The sequence below is a fragment of the Trematomus bernacchii genome, unplaced genomic scaffold (assembly GCF_902827165.1).
Source record: "Trematomus bernacchii unplaced genomic scaffold, fTreBer1.1, whole genome shotgun sequence".
NCBI classification, from domain to species: Eukaryota; Metazoa; Chordata; class Actinopteri; order Perciformes; family Nototheniidae; genus Trematomus; species Trematomus bernacchii.
In genome coordinates, this window is record NW_022987593.1 from 9,386,637 (window position 1) to 9,404,878 (window position 18,242).

The following is an 18,242-nucleotide window of genomic DNA, read 5'->3' on the forward strand; positions in this document are numbered from 1 at the left end:
CAACTTTTTTTCTGAGTAAAAGATTGCAGTCTTTACTCTGTGTACATATATATACATAAGCTTATGTGAAAGCAATAAAAGGCCAGTAGTTTAATTTAGTTAAATATTTTAAAGAATTTCCCAAATTGGGATTAATAAAGTATCTATCTATCTATCTATCCATCCATCCATCCATCCATCCATCCATCCATCCACCTACCCACCTACCTACCTACCCACCCACCTACCCACCTACCCACCTACCCACCTACCCACCTACCCACCTACCCACCTACCCACCTACCCACCTACCCACCTACCCACCTACCTACCTACCTACCTACCTACCTACCTACCTACCTACCTACCTACCTACCTACCTACCTACCTACCTACCTACCTACCTACCTACCTACCTTATCTAATCCATCTATCTTATCTATCTATCTATCTAAATCACTTATACAATGTTCATGTTACAAAAGCGAGCGAGTTATGAAATTGGAAATTGATCTGATTATTACGAACCAACCAACCAACTGTGATTGTGATCTGAAACTGGACGTTTAATGTGCAAAGTAAAACCATTGTATGAATGTAGGGGAATATGTTCAGATTTATTTTAATTTCCCTTGAATTGAATGCCCTTTTTTCATTTTATTTTGTATGTACATTCTTCTTGTAAATATGTTAAAACCAAATAAATATACCACAACAACTACTACTACTTGGCATTCTTCAAACAATAAACACGAGTGTCAATGATGATCAATTAGCCTTTTACTAGAGTCAAGTGTTTTCTGGGGACAGCGTTACAACGTTTTGGGGGCGGGGCCATTTGTTTGACGTCATAATTTATGTTGCCTAGTGTAAACAGTCCATTGGCTGATTCTTTGTGATGGGGGTTCCCTGCCCCGGATTGCAGGGGTAAAACAATAAATACAACCTATCACTTTAAATCTTCAATCTCTGGTACAGCAGAGATCATAAACTGTTAGGTAGTCAAACGAGGGGAAATATCATTATACACACCTGGGATATTCCAGAACAGTGTACAGCTGGTCACTCGTAGATATTTATTACCAATAATTCTGTCTACATAGATAGGTCTTTCATAAGGTAAGTTAGCCATCCTCCAAGCTAAGCTATGAGACCGCTGTCAGGCTACCAGCTAATGTTAGCTGCATTGTCTGGTCGAAACCACGACTGCTCGCCAGACCGGTAGTACTCATTTAAAGTTGTCAACTAGAGGTGTCGCCACTGTATACATAGCTCACCTTAGCTATTTGGCTATGAGTGTCAGTTAAATTAGTCAAATTTGCCTTCCTTTGTTTTCTAGCATTAGCCCTCAAGTTGTTTCATTGATAATGGTTCAGTTTTGAGTGTAGGGTAATTTATTAAAAGCTTTGAGTAACTCTGAATTACCTATGGGTTCTACTGTTTTTGATGCAATAAGATATACGTTTGTCGGTTTTGGTCAATTTGCCTCATTGGCATAACATTGACATGCTTTTTTGGTGCACCACAATGGCTAACATCACCTCATCGTTATGAAGGCTTCATTTTCCCTCTCTTGCAATTAGCGTCCGACTTGTGTGTGTGGAAGTGTCATCAAAGTAACATCTTGACAGTTGTGGACTTTTCTGTGCAAACAGACAATAACCATGTGGTTCTAGCAATGTGGTGCTCCGGCAAAGTGACAGCCGGATGAAGGAAAAACGACGACGCCACAAGTTAGCTTATGCTAATGCTGGCTAACTAGCATGTCGCAAGCTTGCAGTTGCTGTTCTGTGTACTAGGTTAGCGTTAGCATTTCAAGATTACAGCCAAGAGGCCGGTAGTTCAGATTATATATTCATTCCTATATTTCATAGTCTAGCTGACGTTTGTCTTGCTGTCAATGTGGGTAAATAATTTCTATGACGGGGATGTACATTATACATCTGTAATGTCAAAGGGCTGATTAAAATGCGACATGTGATAAATAGTTGTTAGCATAGACATGAAAAGGCCTAATTTATACAGTATGCCTAGCTACAAAGGGCTGCACACATGTGTGTAACACCTATGTGATGGATACTTTTTATATGTAGGATTTTAATTTGAGTTCAATTCGATTCGTTCTCCGTTTCCAAACTTTAACACCTGCATTAGTCTCCTTATTCTCCGATTACAGCCGGTTTCCCTCTTTGTCTCATTGCATGAAAGTGATGGCGCAGTTGTGTGTTAGCAGTTGTGTTAGCCAGGCAGCTAGCTAAACAGTCAGCTGTCTTGCGTCTGCTAAATGTGATTGATGTGGGTCGGATGAACGGTGGGCCTAATAAGACAAAGAACCTCGTTCTGTTTAAAAGGAGACGTGAAACACCTCTCGTACTTCATGTTCTGGCTGCACAAACATCGATGTTGTTTATCAGCAAACGTTCACGAGTACTCGTATGAACTTCCTTAAAATGGCCTGAAGTCAAAAGCTTTATGTCCATGTGTTTATCTACTTCATTCGGTTCGTTTGGTGCGTCCAACCAAAAACTAATGCAGTCTTATACTTAAGCTCTGAAACAAATCCAACCTTTTATGAAGCTCAATTGTTCCAACTGGTTTGGAAAAAGTGCAGAGGATGACATGATGCAATACAATTAACCAGCACCATACACTACAGCCTGCAAAGTGACCTTAAAGTGCAGTCCACACCTCTTGAACAAATGCTAAATGCATAGAATAATAAATCAATAACCTTCAGAAATGTAGGGTTTCTAACAGGACTGTATTTATTTTTTTCTTCAAATAATGTGCATTTATAAAATGTCAACCAAGTGTATGTCTGTGTTTAAGGTTCTTGATGGCGGTATAACAATTAATCCCTTGTCTATCTTCTGTTTCAGCATTTAATATTGTTTACCAAAGAAATGGTGATGGAGAAGCCAAGTCCCCTGCTTGTAGGGCGGGAGTTTGTGAGGCAGTATTACACACTGTTAAATAAGGCACCAGACTTCCTGCACAGGTAATGACCCAAATAAGTTGCATGGCACTAACTCTGTAGGTGTTTGCATTGCTGTTTAACTGTCATATATCTGTGTCATTAGGTTTTATGGGAGGAATTCTTCCTATGTTCATGGAGGACTTGACCCAAGTGGGAAGCTTGCAGAAGCAGTGTACGGTCAAGCGGTAAGTGCTATGACCAAGTAATGAAGATTCACAATAAAAATGCTGTCTAGTAGGTGTCTTGTATAGAATTAACAAATAACAGTGATACAATTAGTATTTTTTAAATGTAGATCATGGCACTCAGTAAATAGTTAATTTAAGGATAGAATAATTGCTGGTGAAAACAATAGTGACATGAGTCTGACCAAAAGGCAGTTTGGTGTAAAGATTTGTTATTACTTGCTATCAAGGATGTGCTGAATAATGAAAGTGAATGTAAACGGCACACCGACTGACCTCAGAACATTGCTAACTGGCAAATCATCAATATGAATGATATTCTATGATCTAATGCAATGTTATTTTTACATATGTATCCTCCCTTTCCCCAAATTAATTTGTCTTTTTGTCAATTTGTCTGTGCAACTCTTAGGAAATCCACAAGAAGGTCATGTCCCTGCAGTTCAGTGAGTGCCACACAAAGATCAGGCATGTGGATGCTCATGCCACACTGAGTGACGGCGTGGTGGTGCAAGTCCTTGGAGAACTGTCCAACAATGGTCAACCCATGAGGAAGTTCATGCAAACTTTCGTGCTTGCTCCAGAGGTGATTCCCTCTGCTTCTGAGTACTGTTGCCATACATATTTGAGAGTTGAGTGAGAATTAAAAAATAATTATTTCCCAAGATGTATTGCAAGTGCATTGTTCTAGCATCATGCCATGTGTGTAAAAATCAAATATGAGACTGATCAGCTGGTCACCGTCAGTGCATCTTTAGCTCAAATAGTTTTTAGTTCAGTTACTTTTTCTAAACTGAAATAAGTCACAAAAAGTAAAAAAATGTAAAGTCTGGTTTCACAGTCTGGCAACAATAACATCTAATTGGTTCAGTTTAAAGAAAATCCCTCTTAATGATTTAGAAATTCTCACTCTAGGGTTCAGTGGCCAACAAGTTCTACGTCCACAATGACATCTTCCGTTACGAGGATGAGGTTTTTGGAGACTCTGAAGCGGAGCTTGATGAAGGTAAGTTGTTCACAAATATCCCAAACAGACCGGGTTTGTTAAATAAAAAAATGAATGTTTTCATGGTTTATCATGAGCAACTAAAGCAAATCATTTCAAAATTGTTTTGTATTCTCTCACTTAGAATCAGAGGAGGAAGTTGAAGAGGAGCCGGAGGAGAGGCAGCCGTCCCCTGAGCCACTTCAAGAAAGCAGCACCACCTACTACGAACCTCACCCTGTCACGTATGTCAGAGCTTCAGCTATCTCATAATATATATTAGGATGTTTTACCCTTAAAATATACATCAAGCATTTAGCTTTTTATACTTATTTTACCTGTGGAAGTGACTTCATGTTGATTTGTGCTCTGTAGTAATGGAGTAGAGGAGCTCATGGAGGAGCCGGCTCCAGAGCCCGAACCAGAGCCGGAACCAGAGCCCAAGGTAGAAGAAGTCAAGCCTGAAGTCGATGAGAAGGTTTTGGAAGAGATGGAGGAGAAAGCCCCGTCACCGGCCCCTGTGGAGTCTCCACCAAACACACAGGAGCCTCCCAAGGTGAGCCTGATGTGTGGATAGAGCAACACCTGTTTATTTCTCTCACACAAACACATTCTCTTCCTGCCCTTGAAAATAAAGTATTAAGAACAAATTTGACCTTTTTATGAAAGTAACACCAGCGAGACAGTATATCCAACAACTAACTGACCACTAGGGATTGGTATCGGTAAGGTTTTAACCTACTACTTTTACTTCTTATCGATCCGGTCTTTTAACTGTACTCTTATCGGTTCTTTTGGAGAAAAAAACAAGGTAAACTCACTAAACAAATTGTGAACAAAATTAACATTGCTTTTTATTTAAATTAAATAAATAATATTTCACATCAAAAGAAACAACAATGTTTTATCAAATCGTATTAAATAATCTGATGACAGAATTGTAGGCTACCGATAACGTCGGAGCTTAACGGTACCACGGTCTTTAATAATTCAACCCCGGGGCCCGTTTAATACCGGGGCTCGCTACCCATCCCTACTGACCACAATGTCAGCCCTGCTGATATCTTAAACCACCAAACAAAGGTTGCTGTAGCTTATCTCCCAATCCAACAGAGATTTCAATGAAGACATTAACATACCCACCAAAGTTTAAAGTAAGGTGTTGATTGTTAATTATTGTTAACAATGCATTACTGCTTCTTTCACAGGCTTTCTCATGGGCCTCTGTGACCAGTAAAAACCTGCCACCCAGCGGCACCCTAACGTCCTCTGGAATGTCCCCCCATGTTGTCAAAGGTCCAAGCTCACAGGTAAACATCTATCATGAATTTGACTAATAAAGTGAACTATCAGAGCAGATGTGAAGCAGACAGGGTGTCCGCGGGGTCTTAAAAAGTATTAAAAGTTGATAAATTAAAAAAAAAGTATTAAACGGCATTTTGTAGCTTGTTTTCAATAAGTATATCAATTGTCCAAAGAGGTTGTATTCTACAGTCTGCCTGAATGTAATCATTGCGTAGGTGTGCAGTGTGATTCTGTGTAGTTTATTTATGGCATCCCGTTGGATTTGACGTCATCTGAACAGGACATCGCGCGCTCACTGCTTGATAGCGCGCGAAGGTCCGTTTACGCCGGTTGTTAAAAGATAAAGAGGAAGGACAATCAATACTGTATATAGTAAATGTGTCGCCAATGTAACCGGTTAAAACTCGAAGTGGCGGTGAGGTCTTAAAATGTATGGAAAGGGTCTTAAAAAGTATTCAATTTGACTTCAGGATTCCTGCATATACCCTGAGCAGAGCAATATTTCACAACTATACAAGTCTACCACAACGGGTATTTCAATCATACATTTAATTGATGACTACATGGTGGTTATAAGCAGCATAGGGTGCATTTTTGTGCAATACTTTTCCGATTGTGTGGAGTTTAGGAACATTGGGGTTTGCATTACATAAGGAAATTCACTGTACAAAGGTACCACTTCTCACCTGTATATTTGAGACCATTATGCAATACAAATGATTTATTTCACAACCAAATTGCGTGGATAAAAATGTCCTCGGAGAAGAGTTATATTCCTAACTATAATTACTCAAAGCATGTACAAAAGCAGCAAAGTGACTTAAGACTAGAACACATAACCAGCTGAGGCAAGTGGACCCAATCCGTTTCTTTGAAGCAATTATGAAAGGGATTTCTGGTTGATTTATTATTTTTTGTGTGACACCCCTCCCCCTACAGCCCAGAGTTGATGCAAAGACGGAGACGCAGACGGCACCCATCCGACCGAGAGACCAGCGCACACGTGACAGACCGGCGTTCCCCCCGCGGGGTCCCAGGCCTGGTAATGCCAACACCTGTCCTGCAGAATAAGGCCTTCATCACGTCTTCTTTTTCAAGTGGTTAATTTGGTTTGTTCTCACACACGTCTCTCTCACTGTTAGATGGTGTTGCACCTTCGGAGTCACAAACGGGGAAACCACACTTGAGTTTTGTTAACAAAGGTAAACCCTTTGAGTCACATCTTCTAAAACCCTGTTTCTTGATTTGTCTTTGGGACTTTATTCAGTCAATGTTATCTTACACCTGGTATGGGTTTCACTTTGCTGATAATGTGATTTACTTTCTTACATTTAGATGCAGATGAGTCATGTTAGCTAATGTGTTTGTTTTGACCTGCAGGTAACCGGGGCGACTCTGAATCTGGCGACATGGACAACAGGCGAATTGTCCGTTACCCTGACAATAACCAGCTCTTTGTTGGCAACCTCCCACATGACATCGATGAGAGCGAGCTCAAAGACTTCTTCATGAGTATGTTTACTACACTACTACTGTCTCGGGCTCCAAAATTAATCAAAACCTCAATATGAATTATTGACATACTACAAGCTGTAGTCTACAGACTTAAGGCGAGACACGGCAGGCAAAAACATCGTTTTTCATGCACTGGTCAATTTTGAGATTTTGTGCTATTTTGATTCCATAACATGTTTTCTTTCAGGCTTTTGGAAGGAAAACATACAAAATACACATTTAGGTGTTTATTTTACTATAGTTTGTCTATTTGCGTCTGTAGATTTCTCCTAAATTCACCAAAAGTTAGCTTTCTAACGTAACATAAAGTACCGCGACCGCTGTTTGCACCATGTCATCAGAGATATCGTTGGCAAGCTCAGTCTCTCCTGCACAATCTCATCGGATCCAAATATGGTCATTTCCTTTGTATCAGCAACCAATCGTGAAAATACAAAGGGTCTTAAACCAAGAAACGAAATCTCATTGGCTGGTGTCAATTTCTGACAACGTGATTCGTTCAGATGCGTCACGTGGTGTGCGAAGACACTTCCTGGTTTAGCTTTCCGCTGGAAATTTAAAGGTGGGGTATGTAATTTATTTCAGAAACACTTTTTGTTATATTCCATGGAATGCTCTTAACATGCCGATAGCAATGAATATATTAAATGCTTTGACAATAAATACATTAAAAAAATTCATCTGTGGAAGCCGTAGCGCTGTAAAAAGCACGACCAATCATTTTAGCCGGCCCGGCTAAAATAACTGGATGGCCTAGCTGCCTGTCAGCCTTCCATCTGTGCACAAACTTATCTCGTGCCCTCATTGGTCATGTGCACGTTCGTGTGTGTTGGAGGAGGGGCTCTGTAAGGAAGTCTGAAGGAAGAGGCAGATTTTTTCCGGTTGTGTACTTTCAAATTTTAGCGCACTCAAGCTGGTTTCTCCAAAATTACATACCCCACCTTTAAATCTCAAAATGGCAAAAGAACAGCGAAAAAAACGTTCACGTTTCTTCACAGAGAAGACAACAACAATTGTCACTTGCACGAAGCAATGTTAGACAAAAAACAAATGACCCCGAACACGAAATACCTTCACGGAGTGCGTCGAGGCGCAAGCTGTCATCCAAAGAACAGGAGGGTTTAGGTAGCGCCTCACAGCAATCTTTAAAGATCGTTTTCTCAAAATGAGTTTTTTTCTCCTATTCTGAGTCCGACATTTCCACTTCAGTAGCACTTGCATACACCAAACCTTCCAGTTATATTCCTATCAATATTCTAAAGGCTTTTACAGAAGGGTTTGTTCATATATCATTCATAGCCGGAATTATATAACATTTTATACCTAAAAACATGGCGAAAATTGATATTTTAGGGCGTGATAGAGATATCCAAAATCCCTTAGATAAAAACATTAGATTATAATATGACTACAAAATTAAACAATAATTTTGAACCTGGCTTTATCCAATGTTCAGATTTGTGTTCCTGAAATGTGTTAAAATATGCGCATATTTAATGAGTATGGCTCATTTGCATATTTAAAACGTGTAATACAAAAAACAATTGTCCTAATGTAAGTAATTAACTGGAGACATTTCTAGCTGATATCTTTAAGTTAAAAAAATTACCCTATTCACCTGTAGTGTCTCGCCTTAACAAACCATTTTTTTTTATACAGATCTTCTCACACATGACCATTTTAACATATATTTTAATGAGAATATTGATGCAGTAATGACGAATCCTAAATTGTAATCACAATCTCATAAAAGTATTACAATTATTTTATTTTTCCCAAATGGTGCCGTTTGTCAAAATGTCATGAAAAACAAATCTTTACAATTGTAAATAAACTTTTTTTTTTTTTTTTTTTTTTTTTTGCAGCATACGGAAATGTCGTGGAGCTGCGGATAAACACCAAGGGCGTTGGTGGAAAACTTCCCAACTTTGGATTTGTGGTCTTTGACGACTCTGATCCCGTGCAAAGAATCCTGGGGGCCAAGGTAGAAGGGGCATGTATCACAATTTCATTACCTACTTTCATTCATCTGGTGGTGGTTTGGTGACACGACTAATCTATAATGGCACATGGTATGGGATAAACACACAGGAAATACCTTGATTTAAAAAAAGAAAATGAATAAATCATTCTTGTTTCTGTTATTTCTGTCACAAATCAAGCTGGTGAACAAATGTGTAAGGCTGTGTTCAGAACAATTGTGACATTCAGTTAAAGATAACAAATGGGCAGCTGAGTCGAGGTGTTGCTGCACCTGAGAAAAAATATAAATCAAGAAGTGCAGTCTGCAATCGCTAAGACAGAGTTTGATTCTTCTTTACTATCACTGTTGCAGCATTGCTGGAAACTCACTGGTCTCATTTAGTGTAGTGATGGGAATTACGGCTCTTCGAAGGGAGCCGGGTCTTATGGCTCCGTTCCTTTCCGAGAGCCGTTCAAAAGAGCCGTTTTTTTTTTAAGGGGGCAGGGTTAATGGGTCTATCTGCAAAATAATCACCAGGATAATGTCTCAGAAATCTACTTTTACTCACAGAAAATGTAAATTTGCTACATCTCTCAGCCAGCCAAACTACTACTCGAGCAGCATGCGTTATGCCATCATCTATGGCAAATGTGCATTCAGGAAAGCAAGTTCCTTTAAAGGCGAGTGGATTTATGGCAGGCAGTGAACCAACGATAAAAAAAACGGCTCTCACCAAGTAGGACTCGGTTCCCTTCGTTCGTACCAAAGAGCCGTTCAAAAGAATCGGATCGTTCGCGAACGTCACATCACTATCATTTACTGTTTCATCTTTGTACACAGAACATCCTAGACCAAAAAGCAGCGGTCAAAACTATAAAAAAGCCGATATCCAAGGCAACTTCCTTGTATATACCTAGGTGCTGGATATAGTCTTTGTCAGTACAAATAAGAGGTAAACGGAAGAAAGACATGAACAATTGAACATCTTAAATATGTTTTTCCATGTTTTTGTCGCAATTTTTGGGAAGTTTCTGTGTGGCTTAATGTGATGAATGATGGGACTGCATTTTTTCTTTTTAACTGGGGCATTCTAAATCTTGTCTGAACACAGCCTTAAATATGAAATGATTTCACTGGCAGGGACACAGAACTTGTCAGGTCAACCCAGTGCTTACATGGGGTCCGGGACAGATGGACAAACTTGTGTGTGCAAACCAGTGAATGACGTGGGTTCTGAAATTGATTGGGTGAAATATTCAGTCTTTTTTTTCTTTCATACTGACCGTGCTTATCTCCCTGCAGCCGATAATGTTCCGCGGTGAAGTGCGTCTGAATGTGGAGGAGAAAAAGACGAGGGCGGTGCGTGAAAGAGAAACTCGTGGAGGAGACGATCGTCGGGACATGAGGCGCAGCGACCGGGGCTCCGGAGGGTCAAGAGGCATCGTGGGGAGTGGGATGATGCGCGACGGAAGGGGACCCCCACCCCGAGGCGGCATGGCCCCCAAACCTGGCATGGGCTCCGGAAGAGGCTCCGGGGGCCAGGGCGAGGGCCGCTTCACCACCCAGCGCCGCTGAGAAGAGCACCACCCGCAGTGTGGAAGTAGTACCGCGTTCTTCATCTTCAACCGTTCTCTCGTTAAAGAAAAAGAAATCTTCATGTATAAACGTATATATTTGGTTTTTGTTTTATTTTTTTATTTTTTTGTTCCCTCTTTTGCTTTGGAATGTGACACAGCCTGTCAACTTTTTTCTTTTGTGAAATAGACAAAACAAAATAAGCAAACAAATCTTTTTCGCTTATTAGTTGTGAGCTGAGCGTCCTTTTCGGGTATCTCAAGAATTCACAAACTTTAATTTGTAAATTTGTGAAGGAAAAGACGAACCAACCAGGAGCAATCTGCCACATTAGGAGGGACTGATGAGACTTTTAACTACGATAATACAGCCCATCATTTGGAAAAGAGATTATATGCCTTGACTTAACTGAGGCGCTGCTTCACGAAATCCCTCTATTGCACATTTTATACGGTAGTTTTCTGCCCGTTACTGTTGGAAAAGGGTGAGATGCAAAATGTGTGCAGTTCCAGTGGAAAAGTTTGCCTTTTACTTTTTCCTTTTGAGAGACCACTGCTTAAAAGTTGCATAATGCACTCATCAATATGCACTAATGGGTACTTTTGTCGTATTACATACACATCCATGCTCGGAACGCAGCTGGAGAGACCTGTTTTGTCTCGAAGCGACACGACTTTCCGGGGCAGGCCTCGCTCACAGCCTGTCCGCTGTGACCAATGAACTTTTCACACTTTTGACCCAAAACTTACACTTCAATTACTGCTGGATGGACAAGATGACAAAGCAAATCTACATTATATTTTTCCTCATTTATAAATCGAATGAAAATAATAAAAAAAAAAGCTTAAATCCTGGACTTTCACCAAATAAGTCAGGGGGGGGGACAAGAAACGAAGAACAATAGAAGAGTGGTTGTAATGATGGCGGCTCGCTCTGTTTTTTTATTTTGATTCCAAGTTTGTTTTTTCTTGTTTTTCCCTGCCAGCTAGACCACGAAACTAGATGGATGCCACCTTCCCTCCCTCGCCTAAGTGCGGAGTAACAGAATAAATGTACAGCTAAAATCAGTTTACTGTATGTTTTGTGTTCTGTATATTTTTCTAATTTCTCTCACAACTTGATAAAAAGCATGAATGGTGCCTTCTATTTCACCTTTTCCAGTCTTACGATAGCGGTTCGAGGCGTTCTGCTTCCTATTATGGAGCCGCTCATTTTGAACTATTTCTTTTTGGGAGCGGATGGGAAAACATTGCAGTATTCATTCACAGGTTTTGAGTTGTTTTTTTCTGGTGCATATTTTATTTTTCCATACTGTTTTACTACCTAAGATCTGCTGTGAGTTTTTTGTACATTTGTTTGTATTGTGTCTGTTCTGGGTTTTGTAGAGGACATTAGGTGCATCCAGCTCTGTTTGATGTTAAATGGTTAAAAGATGCATCTGAAGAACAACCCCCCCCCCCCCCCCCCCCCCCCCCCCCTCTCCTCCGTTAAGGTACATTAAAGATGGTGACAGTAAAATGCTTGTTCCTCGGTTTAAGAAGTCATAGCTCTACACATCCCTGATTTCAGTCAACTAAGGTCTGCAGTTTGGAAAGTGTTTATCTAATTCAGATGATGTTGCTCCTTACTGCTACGTTCCTCAGCAACCATTTTGCAATGCTCCGTGCAGGTGGACTGGCCGCCTACAGACTAGCAAATAATGCTCACTTTTCTAGCTATTAGTGCATTTATATTTTCATATCCTGTTATTATTATTCATTTCTTTCTTCCATTCGAGGCAATGATCTAAACGCCACCTTTGTCTTCTCCCTCTTGTCCTCTCGCGTATTTTCTTTGTACCACTTGGTAGGGAGGGAAGACCTTTCGGTTTCAGCTGGACAGGAAAACATGACAAACTTTATTATTTTTTGTTATGTTGCACTGAATTGGGAAGTGATCGATGTAGCATTTTTCTGGACAAATATACGAATGAGGTCTTCCTTGTCTGCTGGTTGCACTATTTACAACATTTCTGGGACAATCTCTCATTTTGAATACAGTCGCTCCAAATTTCTCATCTGGTAGTAGAAAAAAACACAATTACATGAAAGAATATCTGCTCTCAGTTAAAACTAGATGTACAGACATGGCATATTTTATGTAATTTTCCACAGTAATACTCGGCTATTCTCCCTTTGTAGTTGAAATCAAATATTTTCAGATGTGAGATTAGTTTTCAATAGAGATTTCTTAATTTCTTACCATCAGTCTTTGACCTAATATTACAGAAAACCTTGCTCTTTGATCCTTGAGTGTTTCTCATGGGTGCCTCTGCCCCGAATGTTTATTTGTCAGGTAATTGCTTAACTTGAGCACTTGACTGCAATCCTACTTTTTACAGCAATGGTCAATGAAGAGGGTGACGAAGAAGAGACATCATGCTTTCACACCAATTTGTGCTTTTTACATCAAAGTGGTGGTTAAATATTTGAGGATTGATCTTCGTTTTCACTGAGGTTTTCAACAAAGTACCCTTTTCCAATCTTTTAAAGGATCCTTCAAAGCGAAAACGGCTGTAAATTAATTTTCCTGTGGTTGAAAATGCAGTATGGATCCTCATTGTGAATCATTCCAGTCCTTTTTTTGAATGGAAATATAAGTACCTTCTTGGCTTTAGCAGGTGTGGTAAACAGGTGGCTGCCATCTTAATTTGTACTGTGCTTACCCTTTACTTGTTGCTAGTACAAAAGTGTTGCAGGTGGAGAATCTTTTTCCTGGTTTTGTTCTTTTTTTTTTCTTTCAATTTTGAATGTGTTGGACTTAACATACAATAAACTACTGATATCAGCCCCACTCACAACGTTTGTCATGTGTACAGGTTCCTGCATCTGAGATAATTGAGATAACACGCTGCTGCTTTTGTTAATAAGCTTTACAAAACTGATAAGATTATGAAGTATGAAGGAGCTCCTTCCTTTAGTGCAGAAAAAAGTACAAGATAATCAGTTTTTATCTTCAATACTTTGAAACAGTATAGGGGCAAGCTTTGGTTGTGACCTGATTGTTATTTTGAAAGTATTACACTTAGTATTTCTAATTAAAGGAACACCCTACAGTCTTTACACTCTGCCCCTTGTATTAAGTGTTTTGGGACTTTTGAAAAGCTTTCTCAGGACTAGATAAAATCTTGGTTTGGAGTTTGGAGACCACATTAAAAGCTCAAGTTCTGTGTTACAAACATGGTGTAGAGTTTACAATATGTTGTTTAACAGGCAGGAAGGAAAGCAGTCGGATTTGTAGTTTAGATGCTTTTCAGGCTTGTCTTATACTAAGGACTAAAAGTCGAGATGTATTGGTTTATTTTTATATGTCACTACCAAGTCACCTGATGTAGTGGAAATGCGTTATTAAAATATATTGGAGTGTCCTTTCGCTTTTCTGTCTCATCCCTTATTGTAATGTTCCTTTTTGATCCGTGTTTATTATAGAGCTTGACTCCCAGAAACATCCAGAAAACATAATTAAGTGAGTCCAGGGTCTTTACTGGAACTGACACCGCCAAACCTTTTGGCCATTAGTGATGACCGAGAGGATCTCATTTTGTTTTGCTCTCAGGAAAATCCTACTCTTGTTTCATTTGTGAGTCTCTGTTGTTCTCTTTTGCTACATCCACGCCAATGGTGTTACATTAATAAACTAATCTACAGGTGGTGGTATTATGTCACGATGTACAGTAATGTGCCAACAAAGGCAACACGAAGAAGACAACCAAGAACATGGAAGCAAACTTTTATCAATTATTTTAATTAAATGTAATCAAAATCAGCTTGTTTTTTATGAATAAGGAACGCATTTAAGATGCAATTTTAGACACAATCCCTTTTGGGTAAGTAACACTAAATATAGAACAGAAACAGGAAACCTCCACATTGCACCCTTAAGATGAAAACAAACGACTGCATGCATTTGTGTAAATACAGTTATTCATTTACAATTGGTATATTCAAAGGATTGAAGCTGTCTCATCCAGCAGCACCCGCTCAGTCTCCGTCACTTTTGGATGAAGATTCACTAGATGAAGAATGAAACTTCTGAGCCTTGATGGGACGTCTCTGATCTCCTTTTGGATTGCTCTGGGGGGAGTTGATATTGAGAAACCGGGAGGAAGCCAGACCCACCATAACCTGAGTGTGGAAGAAGCTGACCTCCTGCTTGAATATACCGGGGGTAAATTGCACGTTGACCATATGCATAAGACCCTCCTCTGCCTGGATACTGGAGGACGTAGTAAGGCATCATGTGCTGCTGGTAGAAGGTATTAAGTGGAGGAGGACGGGGGTCCTGTTCTAGTACCTTGACATAGTTTGGAGGTGGAGGTGCTGGGTTCAAAGACTCCCCAGGGAACCGCCATGGTGGGTCCTCATTTCTTTGCAGAGTAGCCAAAACATCTTTCACAAAGGAAAATATTCAAAAATAATTCAAAAAGTACTAGTGAAACTACCCCCACAAGTACTATGAAGTACTTTTACTGTGTACTTTTCCAGTAATCCTCTGTCAATGTCCTCTCCTGAGTACAAGAATGCATGTTTTTCTGCTATTTAAGCGTTACAAAAACTTTCTTCCTGAGACTGATATTATTGGACAGAGTATTTTAAGAGGATATGGTGGACATATTATCAGCAAAACTTCCAGTCAGTACTCTGGCAGCAGCATTTTTACTCCTTGGAAAGTATTTAGAGACTATCCTGGATAGCTGGTCACAACTATCCTTCAGCAAAGTGACACACCCTGTCACTCTGGTTGGCCTCTTATGATGCTGCTGTCTTTTAATAAATGAATATTTCTCTGCCACTAGTTCATTCCTCGCAGATTCTTCAGTCTCATCAGCCTCATCAGCCTCATTAGCCTCATCAGCCTCATCAGCCTCATCCTTCCATCAGTCCCAGTCAACGCCTCCAGCACACTTCCAGTGTCTGACTCCATATGATATTGTCCTGATGCTGTAAGGGTGATGCCCCATGATCACAACATGACGACTCTAGAGTCTGAGTGCCAAGGCCCTCATATTATGTCTGTCATTAATGTTACATCACCCATTATAACAATTTTCTTTCCTTTTTTCTCTTCTCTTAACTGAATAGTCCTGTCTTTAAGTATAATACAATGTTAAGTCCTTTTCCTGCACCATTTGAAGGCTTCAAAAACAGACATTTTGACTGTATGTGTTTGGAGAAATAACACAATCAATGGCCAAGAATTGTACTTTATAAACTCTGAATCTTGTGGTGCTTGAAAAAATACACACTGGCTATGCCGGCCAGGTTATATATGCCTTTTTTGGAGCCCTTTTTTGCTATATTTATTAAAATATCAGTTTACTTTCTATTTCAACTATTTTAGGCAGGAAACCTTTATTGACTAAACATTTTTAAATAATTTACTATAATTTAGAAAGGTTTTTGTGACAAATAATTTCCAAATTAACCTTTTTCTCATTTTATATTTAAATTGGAAATGTTTACACGCAACATTATTAATTTATACATTTTTCTAATCTAATGTTCAGATTTTTTTATTATGAATCCATGTATTGTATTGTATTTCCTTGAGGCTGGGAAGGATATCCAGCATGTTGCTCCAATGACCATTAGACCATTTTAGTAAGGCAAAAAGCAAAAACGCCTCTCAGACGCTCTTCCGTTTACTTGTTTAATAAAGAAAAACAAATGGTCCGTAGATACACGGATTTAATGGGAATCTTAATTCCCAGGCTCCTCCAACAATGTAAAATAAATACATATAAGTAATGCAAGTTATGCAGGAGAAGTTAACTATATACATAAAATACAATAAGCTAAATGTTGCAGAGAAGGTTGTGAGTGACCAAGTAAATGCAGGAGTCTATATACATGTAAAATTAAACAAGAAAAACAAGAACAGATTGTACATTTAAACAGTGTACAGTGGAATAAATACTGCTTATTGTAGTTATCAATACATGTATTACTTGTGTTTAAAGTCTAAATGTTAACCCTGAAATAGAAAGGGCAAATGAATTTGACTGCATTATACATACAATAGTTATTCACTGTGCTTTTGGGCATGTACGTATTATTTGTATTCACTTTCAATGCCATCACTGAGATAAGACAGTTTCTCAGTTAACATTGTTTCTCAACACTTATATTAATAATAATACAGACACTATGATTCACATTCACTCTGTAATTAAAGTAATTAGGATTCTGTTGATAAAATGATTCAATCCAGTATGATTGTATAAATGATAATTACAGTATAACAGAGTGTGACACAATACCTCAGTCATAAAACTAATGCATTAAAAAAACAAATAATGCCTCACCCCTATCTATAAAAAGGCTTCTCAGAGGGTCTGCAGGAAATAACTTTCCACCAACCATGGAACTGATAACAGCAGCCCTGACTCTTCTTCTGTGCTCCCTGATACACGACACAGGTAGGATTTAAAGACATCATTCTTTAATTCAAACTAACATAATATATACGTTTGGGCTGTAACCCTAAGGACGTTTCCTCAGATAGAAGATCTATGAAACAGATAGTAAACATATTCAAGGCAAACTTGTGAATTTGGGATTTGATTGACTAGACTACTCGTATCTGGTGATTCTTTCTGTATTTGTTTGTATTTGGGTGTGGAGTAATAGTGGTAGTACATAGTAGTAGTAGTACATTTGTGTATGCAGACTCCAGCATTTTTAGGCAAAATATATATTAGATTTTAGATTTATTTTTATTAGACTCATGACATTAGTGTTGTTAAGATCCTGGCAATGGACTTTTATTTCACAATATTATGAAATAGTGACATCTTCTTTTGAATTTGATTGATTTAATCCTTTGATTGAATTTGATTGATTTAATCCTTTTTAGGTGATTTTTTCTGTACTTTTTTAGTATTTGGGTATAGAATAGAATTGGGAGGGATGAAACCTTCTTTTAATGGTCACACATGCAGAGCACACAGCACACACAGTGAAATGTGGCCTCTGCATTTAACCCATCCTAGTACCAGGAGTCTAGTACTAGGAGCAGTATGGAGTATACATTATACATTTGTGTAAGTAGACTCGAGTTCTCCAGCAAACACATTTGTACATTTAGTTCTTAATAATTTTTAAACAGGCATGAAATGTATGTTTTATTGTATTAACAGTTAACCAAGTAAATACATTGTTGAGTTCATCCAAATAATTTAGATTGATATATATTTTTTAGACTCATGAAATCAGTGTTGCTAAAATCCTGGCAGTATCCCTTAATTTAGCAATATTATGAAATAGTGACATTTTCTTTTGAAATCTTTTCCTCAAGTCCCTGTTTGGGATAGATTTGCCCACTATCGCCAAGGACCTACACCAAATGACCAACAAGGTATGACATTAATTAAGTTCTCAGCACTTTGATTTCAGATCCTGTAGTGAATGTGATTGACTTGATTCCTAATGATCATATTTTCCTTTGTGAAAGATGTTTTGGCTACTCTGCAAAGAAATGAGGACCCACCATGGCGGTTCCTTGGGGAATCTTTGAACCCAGCACCTCCACCTCCAAACTATGTCAAGGTACTAGAACAGGACCCCCGTCCTCCTCCACCTAATACCTTCTACCAGCAGCACATGATGTCTTACTACGTCCTCCAGTATCCAGGCAGAGGAGGGTCTTATGCTTATGATCAACGTGCAACTTACCCCAGGTATATTCAAGCAGGAGGTCAGCTTCTTCCACACTCAGGTT

The 18,242-nt window shown here is 39.0% G+C and overlaps 1 protein-coding gene across 7 annotated transcripts; it reads left to right on the forward strand.

Moving 5' to 3' along the window:
• The first annotated feature begins 914 nt into the window (after window positions 1-914).
• On the forward strand, window positions 915-13,889 carry g3bp2 (GTPase activating protein (SH3 domain) binding protein 2). 7 transcript variants are annotated; one of them, XM_034130314.1, is made up of 13 exons: window positions 915-1,098; window positions 2,859-2,977; window positions 3,060-3,141; window positions 3,554-3,772; window positions 4,057-4,147; window positions 4,272-4,371; window positions 4,502-4,682; window positions 5,335-5,436; window positions 6,371-6,473; window positions 6,574-6,633; window positions 6,812-6,943; window positions 8,812-8,939; window positions 10,212-13,889. In XM_034130314.1, exons 2-13 carry the CDS (start codon window positions 2,883-2,885, stop codon window positions 10,482-10,484), a joined length of 1,566 nt encoding a protein of 521 aa, XP_033986205.1. In that variant the 5' UTR covers window positions 915-1,098; window positions 2,859-2,882; the 3' UTR covers window positions 10,485-13,889. The 7 variants fall into 7 exon arrangements, with proteins under 7 accessions (XP_033986205.1, XP_033986206.1, XP_033986207.1 ...); XM_034130315.1 differs by having other exon boundaries at window positions 8,812-8,930; XM_034130316.1 differs by having other exon boundaries at window positions 3,554-3,727.
• The last annotated feature ends 4,353 nt before the right edge of the window (window positions 13,890-18,242 follow it).